Below are 22,921 nucleotides of genomic sequence, written 5' to 3' on the forward strand. Positions count from 1 at the left end.
TCTTAAAAATTTCTATTAAATATCGGCCGTCAGTCAGTTCTTGGTAAAGAATATATGTCGGCCAGTAACCTATATTAACCACACCATATTAACCTATAAGCCATACGACCATATTAACCTATCATTTCAACTATTTTGTGACGAAATACCTCAATTAACTCTGATACTGGCGTATATCTGACAGAATAAGCGTCGCACCTGAAGACTGGGCTTAAAAAGGACTTATCTATAGACTTATTGCGAGCTGTTGAAAAGTCTTCAAATAAAGAGCAGATGGAGCGAGTCGATAACTGAAACTATTCCACAAGAAAGTTCGCAATTTGTTGCGAACATATGAAGCTTCTCGTGAAAGCATTAATTATATCAGGACCTGCAATGTTGAATCTTGCGTTGCTATTGGATCGGTAACCTACGGTAGTGTGGCCAGATGAAGCCAAATGAAAATAACCTCAGCCTCAGGATAGAGAATAACCAAGCTACATAATCAAATCAACGTATCACACGGATTAAAAATTATTTCAGCCATGTCGAGTGCAAATTTCTTTCATTGCTCGCTGAAGAGAAATTTGCAGTGTACAATCAATGCATTTTGGTCGCTGAGGTCATCCTGGGGAGCGCGAAATCCCCAAGGAACCCTGACAGGGTTAATACCCTTCAGGATCGCCCCTTGAGGAGAGTGCAAGGAGTGTCAATGATAGAAAATACGGCGAACGGTGAAATAAGTTTGTTGAATACGGTGAAATACAAGAAAATACGGTGTTTGTTAAAAATTTTATTTACTTCGAAAACATGAAAGGTTTCAATTCAGTTACTTTTTAAGCTTAGCTACGTTTTTTAACTGAATTTTGTTTTACTCAACAAAATTCAGTTTGAGAAGAAGGATGCGTTATCACTACGGAATTTCCCGAAACAATTGAACTTGTTCCGAGAAATCGATTTCACGTCGGTGTAGACGTGATACCAGGAACGCGTGTTCAACATAAGCAAGTGAGGCACTCTCGACTGTTTTAAATATAAAATAAGGCAGTAAACCAATTTACTCTTCACATAACGTATTTGTTTTTATACGCAAACAACAATGAAAAACATGATCCATCAAAACAAAACGAAGTATAATTATTATGATATACCACAACACACCCGTACCACCCGTACCAACAGGACAGCAGCGCCTGTTCCAATTTTAGAGCAAACAAAAATTGAGCTTGCAATGACACGTTGATCATGGTTGTGCGGACGTGGGTAAAGGTTAATAATTTTATCCAAATTTGGATTGTTGAATAAAATTTGTATTATTTTTAACGTGTCATTTGTATCATTTTTAACATGTCATTCCAAATAAAAGTAAGTGCACAATTAAGCAGTTTATCAGCGCAAACAATTATTAGAAGTTGTTCCATCGAAATGAAACACTATCAGCTCATTCAAATGTTGATATGATTCAAGAAGATAAATGGATAGCAACGTCGCATAAAAATGGAGATGGTTTCACTGATATTGTCGGTCTTTCATGATTGCTTCATGTCAGCGGTGCACGCAAAGTTATTAACATAAGCATCAGTGAAGTCTCGCAGCTATACGAGGCATTCTCTTACCAACTGTACAAGCTTTGCATACTTTTATAAAAACGCAACGCGAACACTACTTCGTGAATAATGAATTGTCCGAAAACGATCCGTCATCGAGTATTAGTATAGTATAGTATAGTATCTTCGGCATTAAATAAATAGGCCTGGATAGGCCTGTCGCCGATTCTTGTACTTTTCTTGCCTAGACTGGCATTACGGACGGTAGATTTAAAATCGCTTCTAAATATCAGTTGTTCCGTATGGTACGAGGCATTTTAAGACTAAACATATGCTCTTGCATGGCCTTGTCTAGTCTGTTCTTGAACGCGTTCATACTCGGAGCGTCAACAATATCTTCAGGGAGGCTGTTCCACATTATCGTTTATAAAAGCGACGAACAAAACAGGTCCAAGAACGCTTCCTTGCGGTACGCCACTTCGCACAGTTACCCAGTCTGATACGGTTCCGTTAATGCTGACACGTTGTCTTCTGCCTACTAGGAAATTCCTGATCCATTGGAGTACATTTCCCTCGAAGTATTCGAAGCAGATATATTAGAAGGTCATGGAGAATTACTTATACTGCATTCTGACGACTCGCTAATTTACAAAAATCTACACATATGTAAGATTCGACGTCTGGTAACATAGCATTTATGTTCAATTAGTTCTTATAAAAAATTTTTTTGGGGCTTCAGTTCGGAATTGTCAGATTTTTACCACGGGCCAGAAAACACACGCACCCGCATCACCAAGTCTGGAAATTTACAAAAAAGGTCCAATGACACATGCACCCACAAGAAAGGCTTCATCCAAAACAATAATTATTATTGAAAACCACTGCAGAAAAACAACATACCCAATTGTAGGAATTAAGTTGGGGCTCGAGATGGCGCCGCTTATTGATAGCTTCGTGTGTTTTAACGCATTTACTCTCATGGTGAGTCAGATGCATAGAAACTTACATGAACGTGAAACAGGTTAAACGTTTTTGTGATTGCATAAACGCGGCCGACCTTAACACTTTGGCGTTCTCTGAGCTAATTACATGGAATGAAAAGTATATGGCAAGGAAAATCCCGCTGGCCCCTAAAGCTGAAGATATTTGATATACATTGTACAAGGCCTCGCAAATGTGTGTTAACCTTCACAATGCTCCGAAATAAATTTATGCATACATTTTGCACGAAGAGATGTCCGTTCGCGTGCAGGTTTATGGTTCGTTTGCAGCAAATGATAGACAATAAAATACTAACCAACAAATCATCGAAGTAAAAGGTACATTAAGTACGCATAACAGAAGACAACACAGTTCCCATACTGGAATAAAAAAGATATAAAAGATCGCCGCAGACTAGCCAGCCGCTACCAAGCGACGCCAGCATCACAGCACAGGTCGGTTGACGGGGCACTCGGGGTGCAGCTCAAACCTGCAACAGATACTTACGCTCAATCCTTGAGACGGTTCTTTCATTGTTAAATAAAATCAAGTAAGAATTTTAAATATAGTTAAGAAAGTAAGAAAGTTAAGTAGTAATATATAGTTTTAATTATAAATAATAGATGTACTTAAGCAAGTATATTTTTTACCACTTTATAGTCAAGTAAGAAATATCTCAACACGTTACGTTTGCAGGAAGCAATTGAGAAGATTCAAAGAAGAATATTTAATAACATTTACAATTTCAAAATTTTCAGATATTGGTGATATATATTCCTAATTCTGAAATAAAACTTCTGAACAATATCGTTCAACATATGGTGAATAGACACTTTAAATAAGAGGACATATGACACGTTAAGTAACGAGCAAATATTGAAATCGAATTTATTATGGCATGAAAATTAATGGAGCAAGTAGCCATTCAAGTCATGACGTCCCAAGCTGTTAACATTTCCTTCGTTCGCCGCAACCAAACCTCGACGAGCTCCAGTTCAAGCATAAGACGTGATGGATGAATGAATTCGGGTGGAAAATAAAAACAGGATCAGTCAGATGACAACTAATTAGTTGTTAGTGTTGAGATAACAGCAAGCCTCTCACCCTCTGTTGAGATAACAGCAAGTTAGTTAGTTAGTTTAGTGGCCAAATGTTTACTAGCGCTTCAGCTATTTAGCTATCTCGCACCGAAAGTCAAGATGAACATCACCATAGAGGCTGTCTCTTATACACATCTAGATGTGTATAAGAGACAGGANACAAGATAATAAGCCTCTCACCCTCTGTTGAGATAACAAGATAACAACAGGCCTCTCACCCTCTGTTGAGATAACAAGATAATAAGCCTCTCACCCTCTGTTGAGATAACAAGATAATAAGCCTCTCACCCTCTGTTGAGATAACAAGATAACAAGCCTCTCACCCTCTGTTCTTGAGGAAGTTGAAGGAGCGAGCTTCCTCCCCGCGGTCCAGGGTTCGCAGCGCCGCCATCGCCTCCTCTGAGAGACTCCAGTCCAGCACCTGGCAGCGAGGAACACTTTCTTATTCTAATACATAATATAAAGGCCTTAAACGCGGGAATGATTTAAGGAAAGCAAATTAGATTGGATAATTTTAGAAGTTACCATTTGATTTGAACGAGAATTCGAGCAAAATCCTCTGTTATGCTATGAGATGTAAGGTAATGACATACATTGAGGTGTAGTGCAGACTTGACCAATACATTGTATTCGTAGAGAAGCAATATATTGGGTTCGCGAGAATGCGTGTCTGAAGAAAGTTCAATGTATAACATTTAACTCATTACTCACTGCAGTGAGTGACAGAGAGCGCATTTTCTCGTCGATGAAAACATGAAGTCACGGACAGACGGACAGACTGACGGACATGACGAGCACAATAGGGCATTTTTCCATAAATGAGAAAGTGCGCTAAAAACAACAGTACGAAAGTAAACCAAACCCGCTGATGATCAAATTGTCTGAATCAATAATTTTCTGGAAACTTTCTGCATGCGAGTTCATTGTAGGATATGACAATTGGATGCTATAGGCTAGGCAGTGACAGAGCATACATTACTGACGGAGATTACAATGGGTCAGAGCTGATCTGAAATAAAATTTAATTCCCTAGACGATGATAAAAAAACGTAAGTAACATTTTGAGGTCAAAATTTAAATTTTTAATGCAATAGTTCACTTATAATTTGGTAAATTGTAAACGTAAGAAAATATTAGACACAACTCAACAGCGCACTTCGGAGTTTTTTCCAATAGCGCACCTGGGAATTTTCTTGGATCCTGGCTCTGCGTCCTGGTGAGCCGAGCGTGCCGTAGCTGGTGAGGACGAGGCCTGTCTCGCGGCTGTAGGCCTGCATCTCCGTCTGCTGGAACTCCACGTGCATCTCCAGCTGCACCAGACCGTCTCATGTTAGGCACACATTACAGAATTATAAGAGTTGCTGTTCATAATGCAAGACTTGTTAAAATACCACAACTTTATCAGTCTGCCTATATGATGTTACAACTACGAACAATCCAAAATCTCCTCACAGCTATAAGACTGCTAGTTGATTGGAACAGAGTTGCCAGTTTACAAGCACTCTAAAGGCCCGTTCACACTAGGGGCAACACACAGGCATCAAGCGCCTCTCCGCACCTCTGTGAGGCGTCTACGTGCGCTTAGTGAGCAACGAAGCGATTGACGAGCTACGGATTCACAATCGCCCTGCCTCATGCTGCTACATAAGCGCTGCTCGCAGTCGGCACTCGGCAGTATTCTGTCAGTAAACGTCTGTCTGTGGTGAGGTCTAGTGAGGTTGTGTACGCTGGTCCTTCACTATGGCAACTAACGCCACACTTGTTTGGACTCACTCTCTAGTAGAGAGGGTAATTGATCTTTGTAGAGATCATGAATGCATGTAGAGAGTTCAGTCAAAGGAGTATAAAAGTCGAAATGCGAAAGAACAAGCTTTGGTGAAAATAGTTGAAGTTTTAAAAAACTTTTGCGTACAAGTCACCATTGACTAGGTTCGCAAGAAAATTCATACGTTGCGTTCGCAATTCCATCGTGAAATGAATTTCATTGCGAATGAATTCCATTGCATGTGAATTCCATCTCAATTCCGTCATCCTGCTTTTGGATGAGTGGCATTATTCTCTTTAGCAGACTGTCAAACTAGTCTACTGGCAGTCTAGTATAATTTTGAAGGCTGATGCATTCGCAACTGATAATTCTTTGAAAGTGTAATTGTATAAATCGCGTTTGTGTAAATCTTAACAGCAGCACACCCGAGAACAATGGCCCAGAGCTCAAATTCAGTTATATCCATCTCCACTGACGTCTTATCAACTGGCAACTAATCTTCAAAGCGCGCGGTTTCGAGCTCCCGCGTACAAAAATAAGTGTGAACGGTTGTGGGCGGTGAGGCGCTGCAGCAAGCCGTCGTTGCCCCTATAGTAAACGGGCCTTAATAGTTTGGCATATGCGAAGGCTTTAAAGCTTTCACCTTAACATCACAGCAATAATGGGTTGCTAGTAGCGCTGGTACCTGCGTTGTCAGTATACCACTACTCTACCATGCTATATATGCTAGGGTCTTAAGCTACGCCACCCCAACATCCCATCACAGTAATAGGATGACTAGAGGACGGTAGCGCTGATACACGAGTGGCCGCCACACAAAGAATCAAGATCCGAGCTACTTTAGGAACCAGCAAAGTGGCGTATAATAGCACAAACACGCACCCGGTTCACCGCCGGTCCCCAGCATGTACCCGGTTCACCGCAGGTTCCCACTATACGCACCTGGTTCACGGCAGGCGGCACCTTGGCCACAGCGAAGAGGCGCCGCAGTTGCGCGGTGCTGAAGTTCGACACGCCGATGCTCCGGGCGAGCCCCGCCTCGCGTACAGCCTCCATCTCCTGCTCTCACCATGAATGAAGTCAGGTCAGTCGAGGTATTTTCTGATATGCTGGGAATTAGACAAGTTGTAATTTGATGACAATCATACATTGCATATATTAATTTAGCATGTATTCATATGTATGAATATTTAAGTTAGGAATTTATTAATAATAGACCAAATACAAGGGCTAGTCAAAATAAGGGAAACACATGAGAAATCTACAAAATATATTTTATTATGCTGTAGGTCCACTTTTTGCTGCAATTACGGCCTCAATTCTCCGAAGTATTGATTCATACACAATGCAAATTGTTTCTAAAGGAGTTTTGACCCCTTCTTTACTTAAAACTCTACAGCTCTTTCAAAGACAATGGTGGCGGGAATCGACTTCTGACTTGCATCTCAAACATCGACCATAAATTATCGATAATATTCAGGCCTGGTGATTGTGGTGGCCAAATGAGATAGATGCTCAACTTCATTAGAATGTTCCTCGTGCCATTTTTTTAACAATTCCAGCTGTATGGATCGGGGCATTATCATTTTGAAAGATGGCTTCCCTTTCCGGAAACAGTAATGGCGTCCACTTCCAGTCCCCTTCTCCTTTCAGCCACTAAACGATTTGAAAACCGGTTTGATATATCGCATCTTACCCTCCAGAGCGCGACGTGGTTGGTGCTATAATCCACCATCAGTTTGCCGTCCTTGTCGAAAGGAAATACCGTCTCATCGTCGACGTACTGGCGTGAGAAACCGTACTCATCAAGTCAAACGCAAATAAAATAACCAACTATTACAAATCGAGTCATCTGTTATTTAATATCATGTTTTTCAACGGCACAGGTACAAGAAATGGATGAGCAGCTCGAATGTTAATGTCATACTGAAAAGTAATATAGAGCATCCAGAAATGAGTATATCCAAAGAACCAAATTGAATATCCATGCCGTTCAATTACAATTCGTGGCTGATCAAGTTGGGTAGAAAAAGACGCTGCGCACCTGCAGTCCAACTGGTGCGTGGATCAGGTACAAGTCGACGTAGTCAAGTCCTAATTTTTTTAGTGACTTCCTGAGGAAAGGTTCCACGCGACCACCGCCCAGCGCTATAGTTGGCAGCTGAGGGAACAGATTAATTATTAGTCACGGATCATTGTGAATGTTTCTCATGTTACAGGGTAAAGAAAATGAAATGATAGTTTATTCCAGAATTCTATGGAAAGTAACTATAGCTACCTTTGTGGTTACGAAAATATCCTTCCTGTCTCCTCCCCATCGTCGGATGGCCTCGCCCACGGCCTCCTCGTTCATGTACGAGTAGGCCGTGTCGATGAGCCTGTAGCCGTTATTCAGGGCGAGCACAATTGCTTCAGACATCGGCTTATGCTCGCCCTGTGCAAACACGAATTAGTGATTATGTGCTCCTCATCGGGCGCTGAAGTAGAGATTATATCTGTAGATGCCGAAAATGATTTTTTTGAATGACAGGCCATGAAATAACAATGAAATAACTATTGCATGGCGCTTACATGATAGTTTCGTAATATAGTAGTGTGATAAGTGATTAAATTAAAAATGATTGAATTGTTAAGTAAATAAATTATTGTGATAAAGTATTTAATTGATAGGTGGTAATTAATATAATTGCTAAGTTGTTATTTATTTAATTGACAAGTAGTAATTTTAATTTATATAATTGATAAGTGATTATCCATTTACTTGATAGGTGATAATTTATTTACTTGATAAGTGGTAATTTATTTAATTGATAAGTGATAATTTATTTACTTGATAAGTGGTAATTTATTTAATTGATAACTAATTTAGTGATCTAAAAATTTAGACAATAATGGATAATTGATCTGATTTGTCAAGGATAAGGGATAGTTCATTATTAACTCCACTGATAAATTTTGACTGATTGATAATTTATAATTGTGATATGGTCTCAACTAAATTCATATATTCTATCTAGGATGAATGCCTGGACGATATGATGTGTGTGAAAGAAAGACTGGCACAGCTCAACAGTTCCGTGGAACGGTGCAGCGCTTCAGTTTCTTTCTTCGAAATAAATTCTAACGATCTTGTCGTGCTCTATCGTTGTTTTCCTGTCCTCGCCACATTATTTTCATCACATGCTAAGCGCTAAATCATTTAATTAAAACTCACCTGCCAGCAACCTATCCCCAGGAGGGGCATGAGGTGCCCATCGTTTAGCTTCACGTGGGTTCCGTTCACGATTGTTCTTGCCATGGCACGCTGACTGAAAGATCACAATTAGAATTACAATTATGAACAGTGAAGAATGTGGGTTTTCCAATTATTCTTACGAAAATACAATTTTAGAACAATTTGATGTCCTTGATGGGACACTTGGAGAGAATTGAATGGATGCATAGTCTTCGTTATTCTAGTGGTATAGTGTTGTGATTAACTAAATAAAGATGCGCTGCGTTGAAATGTCTGTAATTTCCCCAGAAGTTTTTAGAACTGTACGAGTCGTCGACAGGTTAGAAGGAAATAGTTTTATTTACAAATGATTCTTCATCCCAAAATTTATAAAACGTACCTATACTGCGCTCCGTTCATTGTCAACTTACCGTGAGATATGGAACGAGTTATTTTAGCAATGGAATAAAATTGTTAGTTTTTGCGGTAATTAACTAACACCAGTACATTTTTGGCATCTGAAACTACGGAATTTGTGTCGCCGTGTTCTCATTATAAATGAAAATTTAATTTCGGTAATACATCAACATGGGCGTAACATTGTTTCATTCTGCAAGATATATGATTCAATGCTAACAATCGCAAAATATGGGAAATAAATTTATTTAGAGCGAACGCCGAAATTGTTATGAGCTTAAAAAACTATCTTCGGGTTATTCGATCCCGCTACGCGAAAGTTCTTCTTTTCATCCAATGAAATAAATTGGTAACTGCAAATGGATGGTGGTGACTGAGATAAATCAAGATGAAGACTTTACAACGTCGTCACAGACGAATTTTAGCAACCTCAGTCCATGTTTGCATCAACTTATATCAGAGAGAAAGTAATTTTATTTGTATTTTATTGTCGCAAATTCATCGTGGCATCTCTTTGTGACACTATTAACGATTAACGTTGAAGATATACTTATTACTTATCATTTTACATGAATATGTCCAACTACTGAGCTTGTTGCTCTAGAAGAAAGTAACGTAAAAGCATTATTACATAAGTCTCAGTAAATTGTAAATGCGTTATCAACTTGGACTTCTGTTTGGATTCCGCTTTCACATGCCAATAAAAACCGAATGAAGTTCGATAAGAAAAATCCATTTATGTCGTGCCTTTGTTGATGGAAAACTCTTAGGTTGTTCATTCTGTATTCTATTATATAATTATCGTTTTCAAAACAGATCTATATACTGGTAGTCACCCCATTTGGACATAAGTCCAGAAAATTCTTCCAAATTGAAAGGCATCTATAAAATGTAAGATTTATAAAGAAGACGCAAAATCCAGTGTTTTCAAGACAAATGTACTAACTTTATTTAAACGTAACTCATATTCATGTAGAACTTGTCATATCTCTTCTACATATCTAATTGTAAGAGATAAGAAAAGGTCGCTTCTTACTATATCTATTATATAAGGTCAATAACTAATTTTATGAGGTCGCGCAATTTTGACGCAAATCAATCGCTGTAAAAAAAAGTTTTTCCAAACATCATCACATAATATTTGAGCACAATCAACGAACAGATACACAAACATAACAAATTATTTCGTTTCAACACGACGAAATTAAGCATTTGGGTTCAAAATTCGAAAGCAATATTTCCTGCCGTATTTGCAATTAAATTAGAATGATCTACAAAAAGAAACTGCTTTGAACGTTTATGGATTTAAACTCGCTATTCATTAACAAAACAACTATATATATAGTTAATGAGGCAACTATATATAACTGGCGCATGAAGTCATTAATTGCACACGGTTCTCGTTTTAATGATTTCATTCATAGTAAAAATGTCATGCTAGAGACGTCTTATAACAATTAAAAATTTGGTTTCTAAAGAAGAAGCAATCTATAAGCAATTATTCAATGATAAACCAGTTGGATTGATAGATTCAGGCCGATCGGCTCTTCCATGTTTATACATAACAACAAACGTTCAATTAACGTTGTCCAATGTAGAGGATGATGTTGGCTACAACGTAATAAATCTGAAGGGGGAATGAGGGCTTTCGATAATCAATTTATCAAATTGAGTTCGAGTTTAAAACGACCAGCAATTCAAATTTAAATTCCTTCATTTGGAGCTCAGCGATGACAAACTTAAAGCCTGGTTAAAGTTCGCTCAAGGCAACAAGCATTCGAGTTCTTGCATGTTTATTGGGCTGCATGCATTCTCCCATATATACAGTATAGTCAACCCAGTCTAGAAATGTTCCAATCCTTATCAATGACGAATGAACATTATTGTCAAAATACTTTTTTCAGGCCACTGAAATACAAAAGTAACTGGCATGAAGTAATTTGTACTGACAAGATCTAATTTGGCGTACATCGCTTATACTGCGTCCTCATGCACTATTATCGCCCATCACCATCTCCTAATTAAGTATATATAAAGACTTAGACTTAGGAGGTTATAATGCAATACCGGTCTTGAGCTTGATGACACATTTGATGGCTTAGCACACTTAATAATGATGAAAAATAACTTTAACTACGACGATATGACTGCAGTACAAGCTCATTAAAAGTACATTTATTTAAAACAACTATGATGCCGAGAGAACATCAGTCTAAAAAATAGTATGCAGTGTAGCACAATATTTCGATCACCACGGAGCTTGTTCAAATCGACGGCAAAAGCTACATTAGCTAAATATATGCACCTTTGAATGGAAGTTGTTATCGTTATTGTCTAGCACATGTTTTATGTTACAGGACAGCAAGGGCACAAAATGCTTATAGACATTGTAAATGCAAATGTGTAAGTCTAATAGACGAAAGATACGAGTGTGGATTTTAGATAAGCATGAGTTGAGGGACAGCTGCAGCTGATTTAATAATTAAAACCTAAACAGATTCCCACCAACATAGCAACTCAACCCACCCAGCTCGCTATAAGCCCAGTTATATTCCATACCAACATTTCCTCACATTATTAGCATGTGATGTCTCATGCAGAAAATCCTACAGCTTTTTCTTTCCTGACGCACAAACCATAATTATTACTACTTTTGTGTGAAGTAAGTTCATTGGACTCAATTAAAAAATTGGTTGAGAGTTCTCTCGTAGTAAATCATACATCCCTGCAATCCATAACAGCCAAATTCATGCTGCAGATCGCTTGGCAGCGCATTGAAGCTATAGAGTGTAATTACTTTAAGGATTACAACAGCTAACTGCTTTTAATTTCGTACGACAGGTTCTACAACGCAGTGTGACCTGTTGTAATAACCAGATATTTTCCGAGGTCGTATTTCATTAATTGAACTGGATGTATTCACGAATTTTTGATCGTTTTCATTCTCACCCTGATTTATTGTTTGATTTTAAATTTGATCACAATGTCCTTGGCAACGATACAATTGGATTATTAATCATAATTATTTATCTTCTCGAGTATAAACTTGTGGTGAACGTTTGTAATAACATCCACTTTTGTGCGGAAACATAGACCCTTCCAGTAAAAAATAATCTTGATACAGATGAATGACTTCAAACGAATGAGTTTATTCCCGGAAGAACGTACTACAACTCAATTCTCTACAACGCAATGTAACTCAATGTAAACGACTACAATTCTCTACTACAACTCAATGTATTCAAGTGAACCACATATCTCTGGGAGCTGCTCGTTCATTTATACATGCAGTTGCGTGCACTGCACGTAATCGTAACGAATTCGCTTCCGGTACAACTATAATAATATGCATGGATGAGCAAACTTGCTATTATCTATAAAAAATACATTTGTTGTTAATGTCAAACAATGGCAACTTTAATGAACTAATTTGAAGGACAGATGCATAGTATATACATTCATTCAAGCAACACTGCAATTAACGACTGGCGCACAAGTGAAGTGAGTTTGATTAGATTACCGATTAGGCGTTCGGAGGTCGAGCAAACTTCATCAACAAGTGTGCATGTTCTAAGATCAAAGAGTAAACGCCATGTTCAGTGCAGGGAATCTCTGTCTGTGTGCTTGGTTCAGAGAAAATAAAATACAAGTTGCGTTTTCAAGAAATCGTTCAGGGACCGATCCTAATAATAAGAGATGGAATGAACAAATGAAATGAGCAGAGCATATCTTATCCAACGGTTATGGAGAAAAAGAAAGATATTGTCTACAAATATAAAAATTAGAGCAAAAAATATATACATAACAAAAGAACGTTTTTATTTGAATAAAGAGAATAGGCGACAGACGAAGAAAACTTGTATATCTGGTGCCATAATTCCAGTTCCAGCTTCCAATGAACCAGTTCCAGCTTCCAGTTGCCGATAAACTGGTTTCAAATTTAGAAACAGGCTGAAAAAACATTTAATTTACAGCAAATCATGACGCTTTGGACTTATTTTGTGAATTAAATGAGCTCAACCATAATACTCGATCATCCATTACGGATTAAGATCGTTGTCTATGGTTTCGATGATCATTTTCGTATTCCTTGCACACAAAATTTGATCAGTTCACCTTTGTATTCATGGACAAGGGATAATTGCGAGAAGATAATGTTAATAATTTCTGCAAGGTTGGTTGCGTGAAATCAAATCAAATCGACACGATATATAGTGAAGCTCCATTCAAACTGCAAAGCAAAGTTACATGTCAACGATTGATTTATCGGTTCAGTGGTCAGCATCTGACTTCATTAGCCAGATGACCAGCAACTCAAATAATCAATCTAATGTTCAGCTTCAAATTTTGATACTTTCATTATAACTACAACAACTATCGATAAAAAGATAAGTTGTACAACAAATCCTTCAACTGGGAGCACATTTTAATTTAATATACACGAAAAGCGATTTTCCTAGAATTTCTTAAATGAAAGATATACATTAATGTTACTCTTTTTTGTACGTTCCATTGACGGTTTGATTTGGCTTGTTGGGCACATTCGCTTCACGTCAGCCCGAAAATGGAGCGGGCGCTATTACAAGTACAAGTAAGATCGTGTGCCTCAACTTCATTATTGAGTAATACTAAACGCTCGTCACGAGAAACTGAACATTTGAACACTTATTAACCTATTTATATTCCAGAAGATGAAATAATACACATTGCGAGTAGTTTTTTTCTAGTGCTTCTATTTTGCGCTCCAGTTAACCTCAACCATTGACTGTATTAGTACAAATGTACCTGCACTCGGTGCGACTGTAACGTCGCAAAATTGCGCAGTCTGGCGAGGAGTAAACGATCTGGCAGCACAGCACAAAGGCTTCCGTCCACGACCCTGGGATCTCGAGACGGCAGGATGAAGTGCTTGACGAGCCCGGCAGCGGTACGTTCCAGTGATACGCAAATACGAGTAATGCCTGCAGGGCCTCGATCTCTTCTACGATAGTGCGAGCTCAACAGCGGCGGACCTTCGTATTCAAGAACGTCCGTAACATGACATGGCGAATTCTGTTGTAAACATGCGCCAGGAACGATTTGCCAGGTCATCTATGCAGCAAAAATGATTTCAACGGATAGGAGAATATATTTCTTCGTTAAGAATATATTATGGGCAATTAAGGATGGATAATTCGTCGCTATAAATTTAATTCAATTCATATGTAGATGGTGAACGGGATATTATCATAAGCTCAGAAGAACTAACATTTTCCCAGCGGCAATAATGACGGACAGGTACTTATTTTTTCAGTCTGAACAAAATGATAAATGTCGAAAAATAGTTGAAATCGGATAAAGTTAGTTTTTTTAACAGCATAAGATGACGGCAAAAATGCAACTTGATGATCGAGTAATCGTGGAAAGTAAGCCAAGACGTGAAAGGTTAATGCAAGCTAACCAAACTATCAGGTTTCAAAGCACATAGAAGAGAATAGAATAGAACAGAATACCGTATAATAGAATAGAAGTGTCGGCACTGAAGAAGTAGGCCCATGGCCTGTTGCTGATTCTTGTACTTTTCGTGACTTGATTGATTCCACAAGGGATCCGGCATTTTGGACCCGACCTTTCCATAACTGACGATTGATTGAGATAGCTGCTGGATTTATTTCAAGGCCCGTAAGGTGCTAGGCATTTCAAGACTGAACATATGCTCCTGCATAGCTTCGTCTAGTCTGTTCTTGAAGGCGTTCATATCGGAGCATTAACGATGCTTTCAGGGAGGCTGATTCACATGTCGGTGACTCGAAGCGAGAAGAAATGTTGTCGCATGGATGTGTTACAACGCAGTTTTTTTAGTTTATACAAGGGGCCCTGGTGTTGGTTCTTGTTTCAAATTCTAGTAATCCTTCGGGGACCTTGTATAAACCGAGGGTTTACTTGTATACTTCAATGAGGTCACCACGCCGACGTCGATAACGAGGCTTCTTGGAAGCTTTTTAATCTTTAACCTTTCTTCATAAGGCTTGCACATGAGTGTCAAAGTAACGAATAAAGTTAATCCTGAATACAATGCATTCAATGAATTTACAAATGCTCAAGTAATTATCATTGTGCATGAATATAATGAAACAGCACAGCAGCTGGTCGCGCGTCTGACGTCAGGCCACGTCTCCGCGCGCAGGTCGCATGCTGCATGAAAGTTCGCACGCGGCAGAGGAGGGCTCTGTAGTCCGGCGCGCGTATAGTGGTATAACAGCAGCACGCGTTTACCATTATTCCTATGACATTATCAGCTATGGATGACATTGCGTGCATTGAAGGGGTAGAAATAAATTACACAATAATATTCGTAGTGGTGGGAGTGAATGACATAACATAGTGATGTCGGCGCTGAAGAATAGGCCCGATGTGGCCTGTCGCTGATTCTTGTGCTTTTCGTGACTTGTTAACGAAATCTAAACTTGTACTTCAGATCTAAAACAGGTCCTTCGGCCGTATCTTTTCCAACCTGAAGAAAGTTTGAAATAGCTACTAGACTTCCACCGGGTTCGATATGGTGCTATATGCATTTCAAGTCTGTACATATATTTTTCCATAGCTTTATCTAGTCTGTTTTTAAATGCGTTTATACTCAGAGCGCCAACGATGCTATCAGGAGGCTGTTCCACATGTTGGTGATTCGAAGCGAGAAGAAATGTCACGCGGATGAATTGCTTTGGGGTGTTTTTTCTTCTACATGCAGGCCCTGGGGAATTGGAAATCATATAAGGATGAACTCCGAAATGTGTCGGGGCATTCTTGAGAGATGTCTCAAAAAGTCAGCCGAAAAATTGAACTTTCCTCGAGGTTGGATATTCCAACAAGACAATTAATGAACCTATAGAGCACTCGGCTAGTGCAACTCTTGCATGGTTTCAGGAGAGGGACATTGAGTTATTGGGATGGCCAAGCCAATCACCTGACCTCAATCCGATTGAAAATCTGTGGCGGGAATTGAAATTGCGGGTACAGGAGGGAGATCCAAGGAAGAAATATGCAAGGAAAAGTGGGCTAAAATTACTATTAGCATATGTGTTAATTTTGTGAACAAGTATCCACTCGGCAAGAAGCAGGTTTGGCTGCTAAAGGTCACACGACGAAGTATTGAGTTGATTTATTTACTATGTTCTAGGTACATTTAGAACATTAAATTTTACAAAATTGCTATTATCAAGTCAATATTTAATGATATTGTTATTTTTTAATACAAACAATGGTGTTTGTTTATGTTATTTTGTTGGATACGCTTTAATTGAATGAAGTTTTCCTTTGTGTCATATACTATTCGCACTCACTGTAAGTACTTGATATTTAAAAAATTTCCCAATTCTTCTCAGCGGCTGAAAAAATAAATTATCCGTAAAACAACAGTTCTTCATTGTTTATTCTGATCCCTTACTTTGTTCTGAAAAAGCAATGAAAGGAAATCTTCTTCCAACTATCATACCAGATAGGCACCCATGCACCTAAGCTCCACGCGTTCTTCATGAGTCCATGTTTGAAGTTCTACGATAAGAAAATCCGATCCATAAGAAATCCGAAATACGAAAAAGTTAAGATATATATCCTTTTTTAAGCCCGGCATGAGCCGGGCTTGCAGTCTGCAAGCCCCGATGAGAAATGTTTGCTTAAATGTCCACTGCATTGCATTTGGAAGCCACAGGTGAGAAAAATTTGCATGTGTCGACTGCACTGCATTAAGATTAACCCTTCAGAATTATCACAGACCAAATACGTTCGGTCAATAGCATGAATTGATGGTTCTACTGGTGATGCACGTTTCAACATTAATGAATTCATATCACCAGAATAAACATGCGATAATGGATAGTTTCTTTGCCAAGAAAAACTTCACTTCCATTAAATTTGAAGCAGACACCCACATTCAGTTCTACGTTATAATATTTTGGCCCTGATTAGCTGCACACGACGATGCAAGGTCACTCCATATCATCGCTAGGCTGACAATGAGGAAATATGTCAATGTCAAATACTTTGGTCCAGCTAAAAATCGACGTCTCTTCATATTTTAGAACTTGAAATTATTAAATTATATTTTTTGAAATTGACAAAGCGTTGAGACAGACTTTCTATTACTAATAACATGGAGTGTCATAAAAACCAAACATAAATTACGATTCTTAAGCGGAACGAAAATTGCTGGATAATTTTTTTATGTCGCTTCGCACTCCCAAACCAAGGCTGAGAACTCCCTGTCTAAACATAGGAAACCCGTCGAAACATAAAAGCAAAGTCTAGCGGTAAAAAACCAAACTATCGTACACCACAAACCCACTCAGTTAGTCATAATAGCCTCTTGCGACCACATTACGACAAAGCTGGTGTAGCCTCAGGGTTCACGACATTATTACTCATGTTCATCACACCGCCACCTGCGCATACATCAACGCAACGATTGGCCAATCAAGCCCCCATTTAAGTAAACAACACCTCACACGAATACGTGCTTGACCGCACGCCATTTGTCCCGCACTTGCACGACATAGACACGTAAACAACGATGCTATAAACGTTGACAGGCTGACAGCTTACCTATAAAGAACACTTGAACGAACGACAAATCGATGCTACTGTCGGGAGGCATCACCACTGGCCATCGGAGTTATTTAAGAAATGTAAACGAGCAAAGGCACTAATGAATATATTAATTCATATATACAGCTAATTTCCTTGATCGTCAGAGTACACTCAGAAAAATGTATTGGCTACACTGTCAAAAACGTGACACTCTCTGCACGTAGCACTGATTCGTTCATTAAGCAAGGCCAAACGGGGTTAGGATGACCCACACGATGACAAAAACTGCATCTCTATTTAGACAAAGTCTCACTCATTTCTCCGTGTGTGAGCTCAGTTTTCGTTTTGATGCATTCTTACATCAACAAAACAAGACTGTGAACCGTTCAATGAAGCATATAATCATTTTGCACTACGCGTAAAACAAACGGCTTAAAAATTTTGCCATGAACAAAATTGGTAGAATTGTTTACAGCAACTTCTGAGGTAATGCTTAATTTTATTTGCTTGCAGTGATCATTGAAATAATTGTTTGCTAGACCGCTGTCATATAGCGGTTTCAACGTTTATTAGGCCGTAGGCCTGTCGCTTATTCTTAACATTGCAGAACATCCACAGCATGTTGCGGGCTTGAACTTGCAACCAACTGCTTCAAACTTACTTTGCTTAACCGCCCGGCTTCCTCGCCGATTCTGACCCGAAACTGGCGCACAGAGCTGGGATCGAACCCGCGCCTCTCTGCTCCAATCTTGGGACTCTGATTACTTTTAACCACTGGGCCACCTTGCTCAGTGGTTCATGTAAGTCTAACGACACCAACATGCTGCTTTTTACTATCCTGCAGATCAAATTATTTACTCATGTTTCAATAATGAATAATCTTCAACTAGGATGTTCGATCTCTCATCTCTGTAAATTCCCAGGTCTGTAATACAGGGAGCTATTCCTTAGAGAACCTTCTCTAGTGACTGCACGGACTGGTAGCTGAAACCATTGACACTTTTGTGCTTCACGCAGCCCTTTTCGTTACGAAGACAAATTATGTAATTTGACATCAAATAATAATAGATATAGATTCTAATAGTATAAGAGTGTTCACGGGTAACATACGTAAACATAATTATCGAAGCTATCTCGATTGGCACAAGATAGTGTGTTCAAGGTCACTGCATAGATGTTCACAGTAACTGCTCTAGCAAGTCACTACAGCAAACCACCGCCGCCCACATGTTCAGATTCCCTAAACACGATTAGCAAATGCCGACATTCTTTGAACTTTGATTTATCTCTTTCTATGCCGTCCAATCTGCTGGTTACAAAGTTTGATTTGACTTCAAGTAACTAGTAACTTATTTGATTTCAAGTAACTATTACACCTATATGTTGTAATAGGCAATATCAAAATGTAGTTTCACAACTCATCTTAAGTCACAACTCATTTTAATTTCAAATGGAGATTTTTACATTCCTTGGTTAGGTGGCAAAGCACATCTCAGTCCTCAGGTACTACTCGAGATAATAAAACATCAGAAATGAGGATGCAAAATAATTATATCAGAGGCACACGTGCATGGTGTGGTGATGTTTCAGAATATACGCTGATAACGGAAATACTAGAAAAAATTGTTACAGGATAAATATAAAATTTTTGATATGTGGCATATGCTTACCTGTTTGATACTTGAGCGTCCCGAAGGGTGTCAATGTTAACTGCCGGCGCCTCACTTAATGCAGCCTCCTACACCTTCCCGTACGGAAATTGAACGACTACTGAGACTCTGAGTCTGAGAGGCTCTGAGGCTGAGACGTCAGTCGGAGTCCACGCTGGCACACTGCGGCAGCTGCGCGTCTGCCACTGACAGACGGCGAGGCCTATAGTACGTGTGCGCAAGCGTGGGAGATGACGAAAGCACTTGTCAGAGAGCAAGTATTGGTCAACGACAGTACGTATTGGAATTATGGGAAGTCCACCATCATGAGGCAACAAACGTTGCGGCGCCAAAGACTTTCCCAGCACAGAAACTAGGAACGTTTGGCAGGAATCGTGGAGAGTTTGAAATATCCGGTAAAAACATTTTAAGAATCACTTCGACGTTCTCACGCAAAGGCTTTCCATTTCCTGCGACTGATGAATTCTTACGAACGAAGATAAGGAAAGTACCACACTAGTTAAAAATTAGTTACGAGTATGAGATCAAGATTAATGATTTATCACTTGGGTCACACAAGTGATAAGTTCTTGGATCACTCAAGTCATAACTCATATGATTATGATCCAAGTAACTTAAGCCGTAAGTAACTCATTCAAATCTACGGCAATAGCCACTACCACTCGATTTGCCGTTAGGATGTGGGAGAATAACAAAATGAGAGTTCAAATAAACAAACATCTCTCATTCATTCATAGAATGAATCAGGGCATAACGTTTTATTCGTCCTCCGGTGGGCGACGGGGATTTCCCATCATGGAACTGGATACATCACCCATGGTTGAATTAATATAAATTCAACCATGATACCACCCGTTTGGCCCAGTCGAGGTCACTGGACAAGCGAACCGAAAGAAATTTACGATTGATACAACTAACGGCTGTATCACCGTTAGGACTTGAGAAAAGTTTGACACCGTTCTGTGCATCTTCACTGTGACGTCACATATGTATCGGAAAACGTGAAGAAATGTCAAACACGTGTTAAAAGTGTCTGCTTTGACCTCAATCATTAAAAAATATAACTCAGTTCTCACTGCAGTGATTGACAGAGCGCGCATTTTCTCGTCGACGAAAACGTGAAGTCACGGACGGACAGATAGTCAGGTGGACGGACATGGCGAGCACAATAGCGCATTTTTCCATAAATGAGAAAATGCGCTAAAAACTGACCTTCAAACTTTTACAGCTTCGTGCTTCAGCTGCCACCTTTATGAGACGCTGCTTCAGTTAGATGTTCCGAGAAAAGAAAAGCGGTCCTCAAACTAATTCAGTTTCGTTGGGCGATCGGATCTCTTTCGATGATATTATTAATTGTTCTCACCCTATTGATCATCTCCTTATAACTTCAAATCGATATTTTATGATTAGCTCTTTCACTTTGTGGTAATATTATATCGATTATAAAACCTATCGGACACTTCCACGGACGGTCTCCAAGTTTCATTGAGCCTAAAATATCTCCTTAATTAATGAACATAGCTCTATGAAATTTAGCACACGGGTTCAATAGAGCCTAACGGTAATGTCTAGGTCATGCTTTTATTCACTTTTGCCTTCGTGTTCGAGTTATAAAATTCAAAATTTGCAGGGTGCCTAGTATACGAGTATCTAAGTATCTTCAATACTGCTGTACAATTTGAACAAAACATTTAATATCCATTCATAACAACCGAGAAATGATGTTTAAATCGAGAATTTTTTTTCGATTTGGCCATCGTTCGCAAGTTAATTCATCGAACTGTGTTGATTAATTAGAAAGATATTCTAGGCTCACTGCAAATTTGACAACCGGTCACATAAATGCTATTCGTTTCTCCGTATAGTCGAATAACTCGCAAACTAAGAGGAAATTGAAAAAAATCACAACATTAGTATAACATGATAACTGCTAGGCGATTAAGAATGTATATTAAGAGTTTATTTCAAATCTGTATTATATTAGTATATAATATATATTAGGCTCATAGCAAATTTTAGACCGTCGTACAACTCCAAAACTTAGGCAAAATTGGAAAAAAATTACACCCTATACATCACCGCTAGGTCCTATTCTATTGCACACGAGTGCCAAGTTCGAGCTGCGTTCATTTTGAGGGATATTTTAGTCTCACTGAAACTTGGAAACCGGCCACGGAGATAATAAACAAGAGAGTAAACCAGCATCAGAGTGCGAAAAAGAAAACGCCTAGATCCACGAATACTAGCTTAACAAAAATGTGTTATATTATAGGGGCTCTTCACTTTTAACTTGGCCGTTTATTTGACGAGGCCGTCATCAAAATTCATTAGAAGTCAGTCCACTCGGTCGGGAGTTTTCTTTTCCAATTACTTGAAAGCGCACAAAATAATTTCATTTTGACACCGGCAATATGTAAAGCAGGACTAGTTGACTTTGTAAACACTTTTGCAGAGAACACTAGGTCAGTTTTTGTATAAAGTTAGTTCAAAGAGGACATTTTTTGAACTGAGTTGTCGACCAACATTTGAATTTTGAGCTCCGAGCGAAGTCACAGGTGGAACAATAGACGACATCCGTAAGGCTGAGAAAAGTGTGTGTCAAGCTTGAATTAGTTCAACCATGCTTCAGCAGCTATTCAAGAACAAATAGTACAAACTATGAACTAACCGGTTTGAATAAACTTTTTCCAACTCGTCTGTTCAAAGATGCCAAAAATAACTTCCTGTTACCAAGAGCAGTACAAGTTTCGTTCTGTACCTCATTCGAATTCTTCTGATACGCGACGCGCATCAAAAAAATTAGTCGATTTTCTCGTGCTATTGCTGAAGGCCATTAACGCTCGTGTAGACGTTATTTTCTCATACAAACGTCTATTGTCAATAATAAGTTGCTGCGAGAAACGCCATATTACGAAATCGAATACTAATTGCTATCGCTTAAAAATTTGTAAGAGTTGCGTCATTAAAAGCTTTTTTTTATCAGCAATGTATTGATTCCACGCGAGGCGGCGTTTCAAGAGCAGTATAATTTCAAGGATGAATTTAACTTATCGAAAGCATTAAAGCTCTTCGAATTGAAGATTATTATCAGGAAATGTTATCCAAGCTGAACCGACAAGCCACTGAATTATTATACCGGGATTCGAGTAGCTCGAGCCCGGACTGAGATCTGTCCAGAAGTTAAAAGCATTAACGTCACCTGAAACGTCGACATATTTTAATTTCGCTCTCCACCCAAGTGCACAAGTGTGAAAAGCATGGCGAACGAAAAGGATGAGCTGGAGGTAGAGATAGGACTTTAAAAAGGCAGAGATAGGACTTTAATCCAAGCACAGACAGTAAAAAATACGACCTGATTATTCGTCAGAATAGTAATTATTCAAGTAAAATGATTTCAATTTCGACCGTTTCAGTTCTCATGATGACATAACACTGAATGCTTTTAAAAAAGATGTTGAAGTTACTAGTACAAGAATACTTATCTACATGCTTTGTTGTGTGCATGGAATTTTCTAATTCATTTTTTCGAATCGTACGTTTATATTCACAACGCAAAAGATGTTGCGACGTCACTTTCAAGTTCATGTATAGAGACAGGTCTGGAACAAGCTTCATAATACAAGAGAAAATCCTATCAAGATACATCCTTTCGCAACAGGGCGAAGTATGAGGAAAATCATACAACG

General features: G+C 38.9%; 1 protein-coding gene across 1 annotated transcript; it reads right to left on the bottom strand.

The window, feature by feature from the left end:
- Positions 1–2,049: 2,049 nt before the first annotated feature.
- On the bottom strand, positions 2,050–19,409 carry LOC108679634 (aldo-keto reductase family 1 member C13-like). Its single transcript, XM_018168291.2, has 9 exons — positions 19,236–19,409; positions 8,587–8,680; positions 7,651–7,806; positions 7,417–7,533; positions 7,069–7,155; positions 6,315–6,431; positions 4,789–4,917; positions 3,931–4,028; positions 2,050–2,997 (listed from the first exon to the last, which is right to left on the bottom strand). Exons 2-9 carry the CDS (start codon positions 8,668–8,670, stop codon positions 2,952–2,954), a joined length of 834 nt encoding a protein of 277 aa, XP_018023780.2. The 5' UTR covers positions 8,671–8,680; positions 19,236–19,409; the 3' UTR covers positions 2,050–2,951.
- Positions 19,410–22,921: the final 3,512 nt, after the last annotated feature.

Source organism: Hyalella azteca, unplaced genomic scaffold (genome assembly GCF_000764305.2).
Source record: "Hyalella azteca isolate HAZT.00-mixed unplaced genomic scaffold, Hazt_2.0.2 contig3046, whole genome shotgun sequence".
In the NCBI taxonomy this organism is placed as follows: Eukaryota; Metazoa; Arthropoda; class Malacostraca; order Amphipoda; family Hyalellidae; genus Hyalella; species Hyalella azteca.

Coding starts and splice junctions, on each gene's coding strand:
- LOC108679634 (XM_018168291.2), bottom strand. CDS start 8,670: ATGGCAAGAACAATCGTGAACGGAACCCACGTGAAGCTAAACGATGGG. Junction 4,918..6,314: donor TGCCGCCTGCCGTGAACCAG/GTGCGTATAGTG, acceptor GGTCTGGTGCAG/CTGGAGATGCACGTGGAGTT. Junction 4,029..4,788: donor GGATCCAAGAAAATTCCCAG/GTGCGCTATTGG, acceptor CCTCGCTGCCAG/GTGCTGGACTGGAGTCTCTC.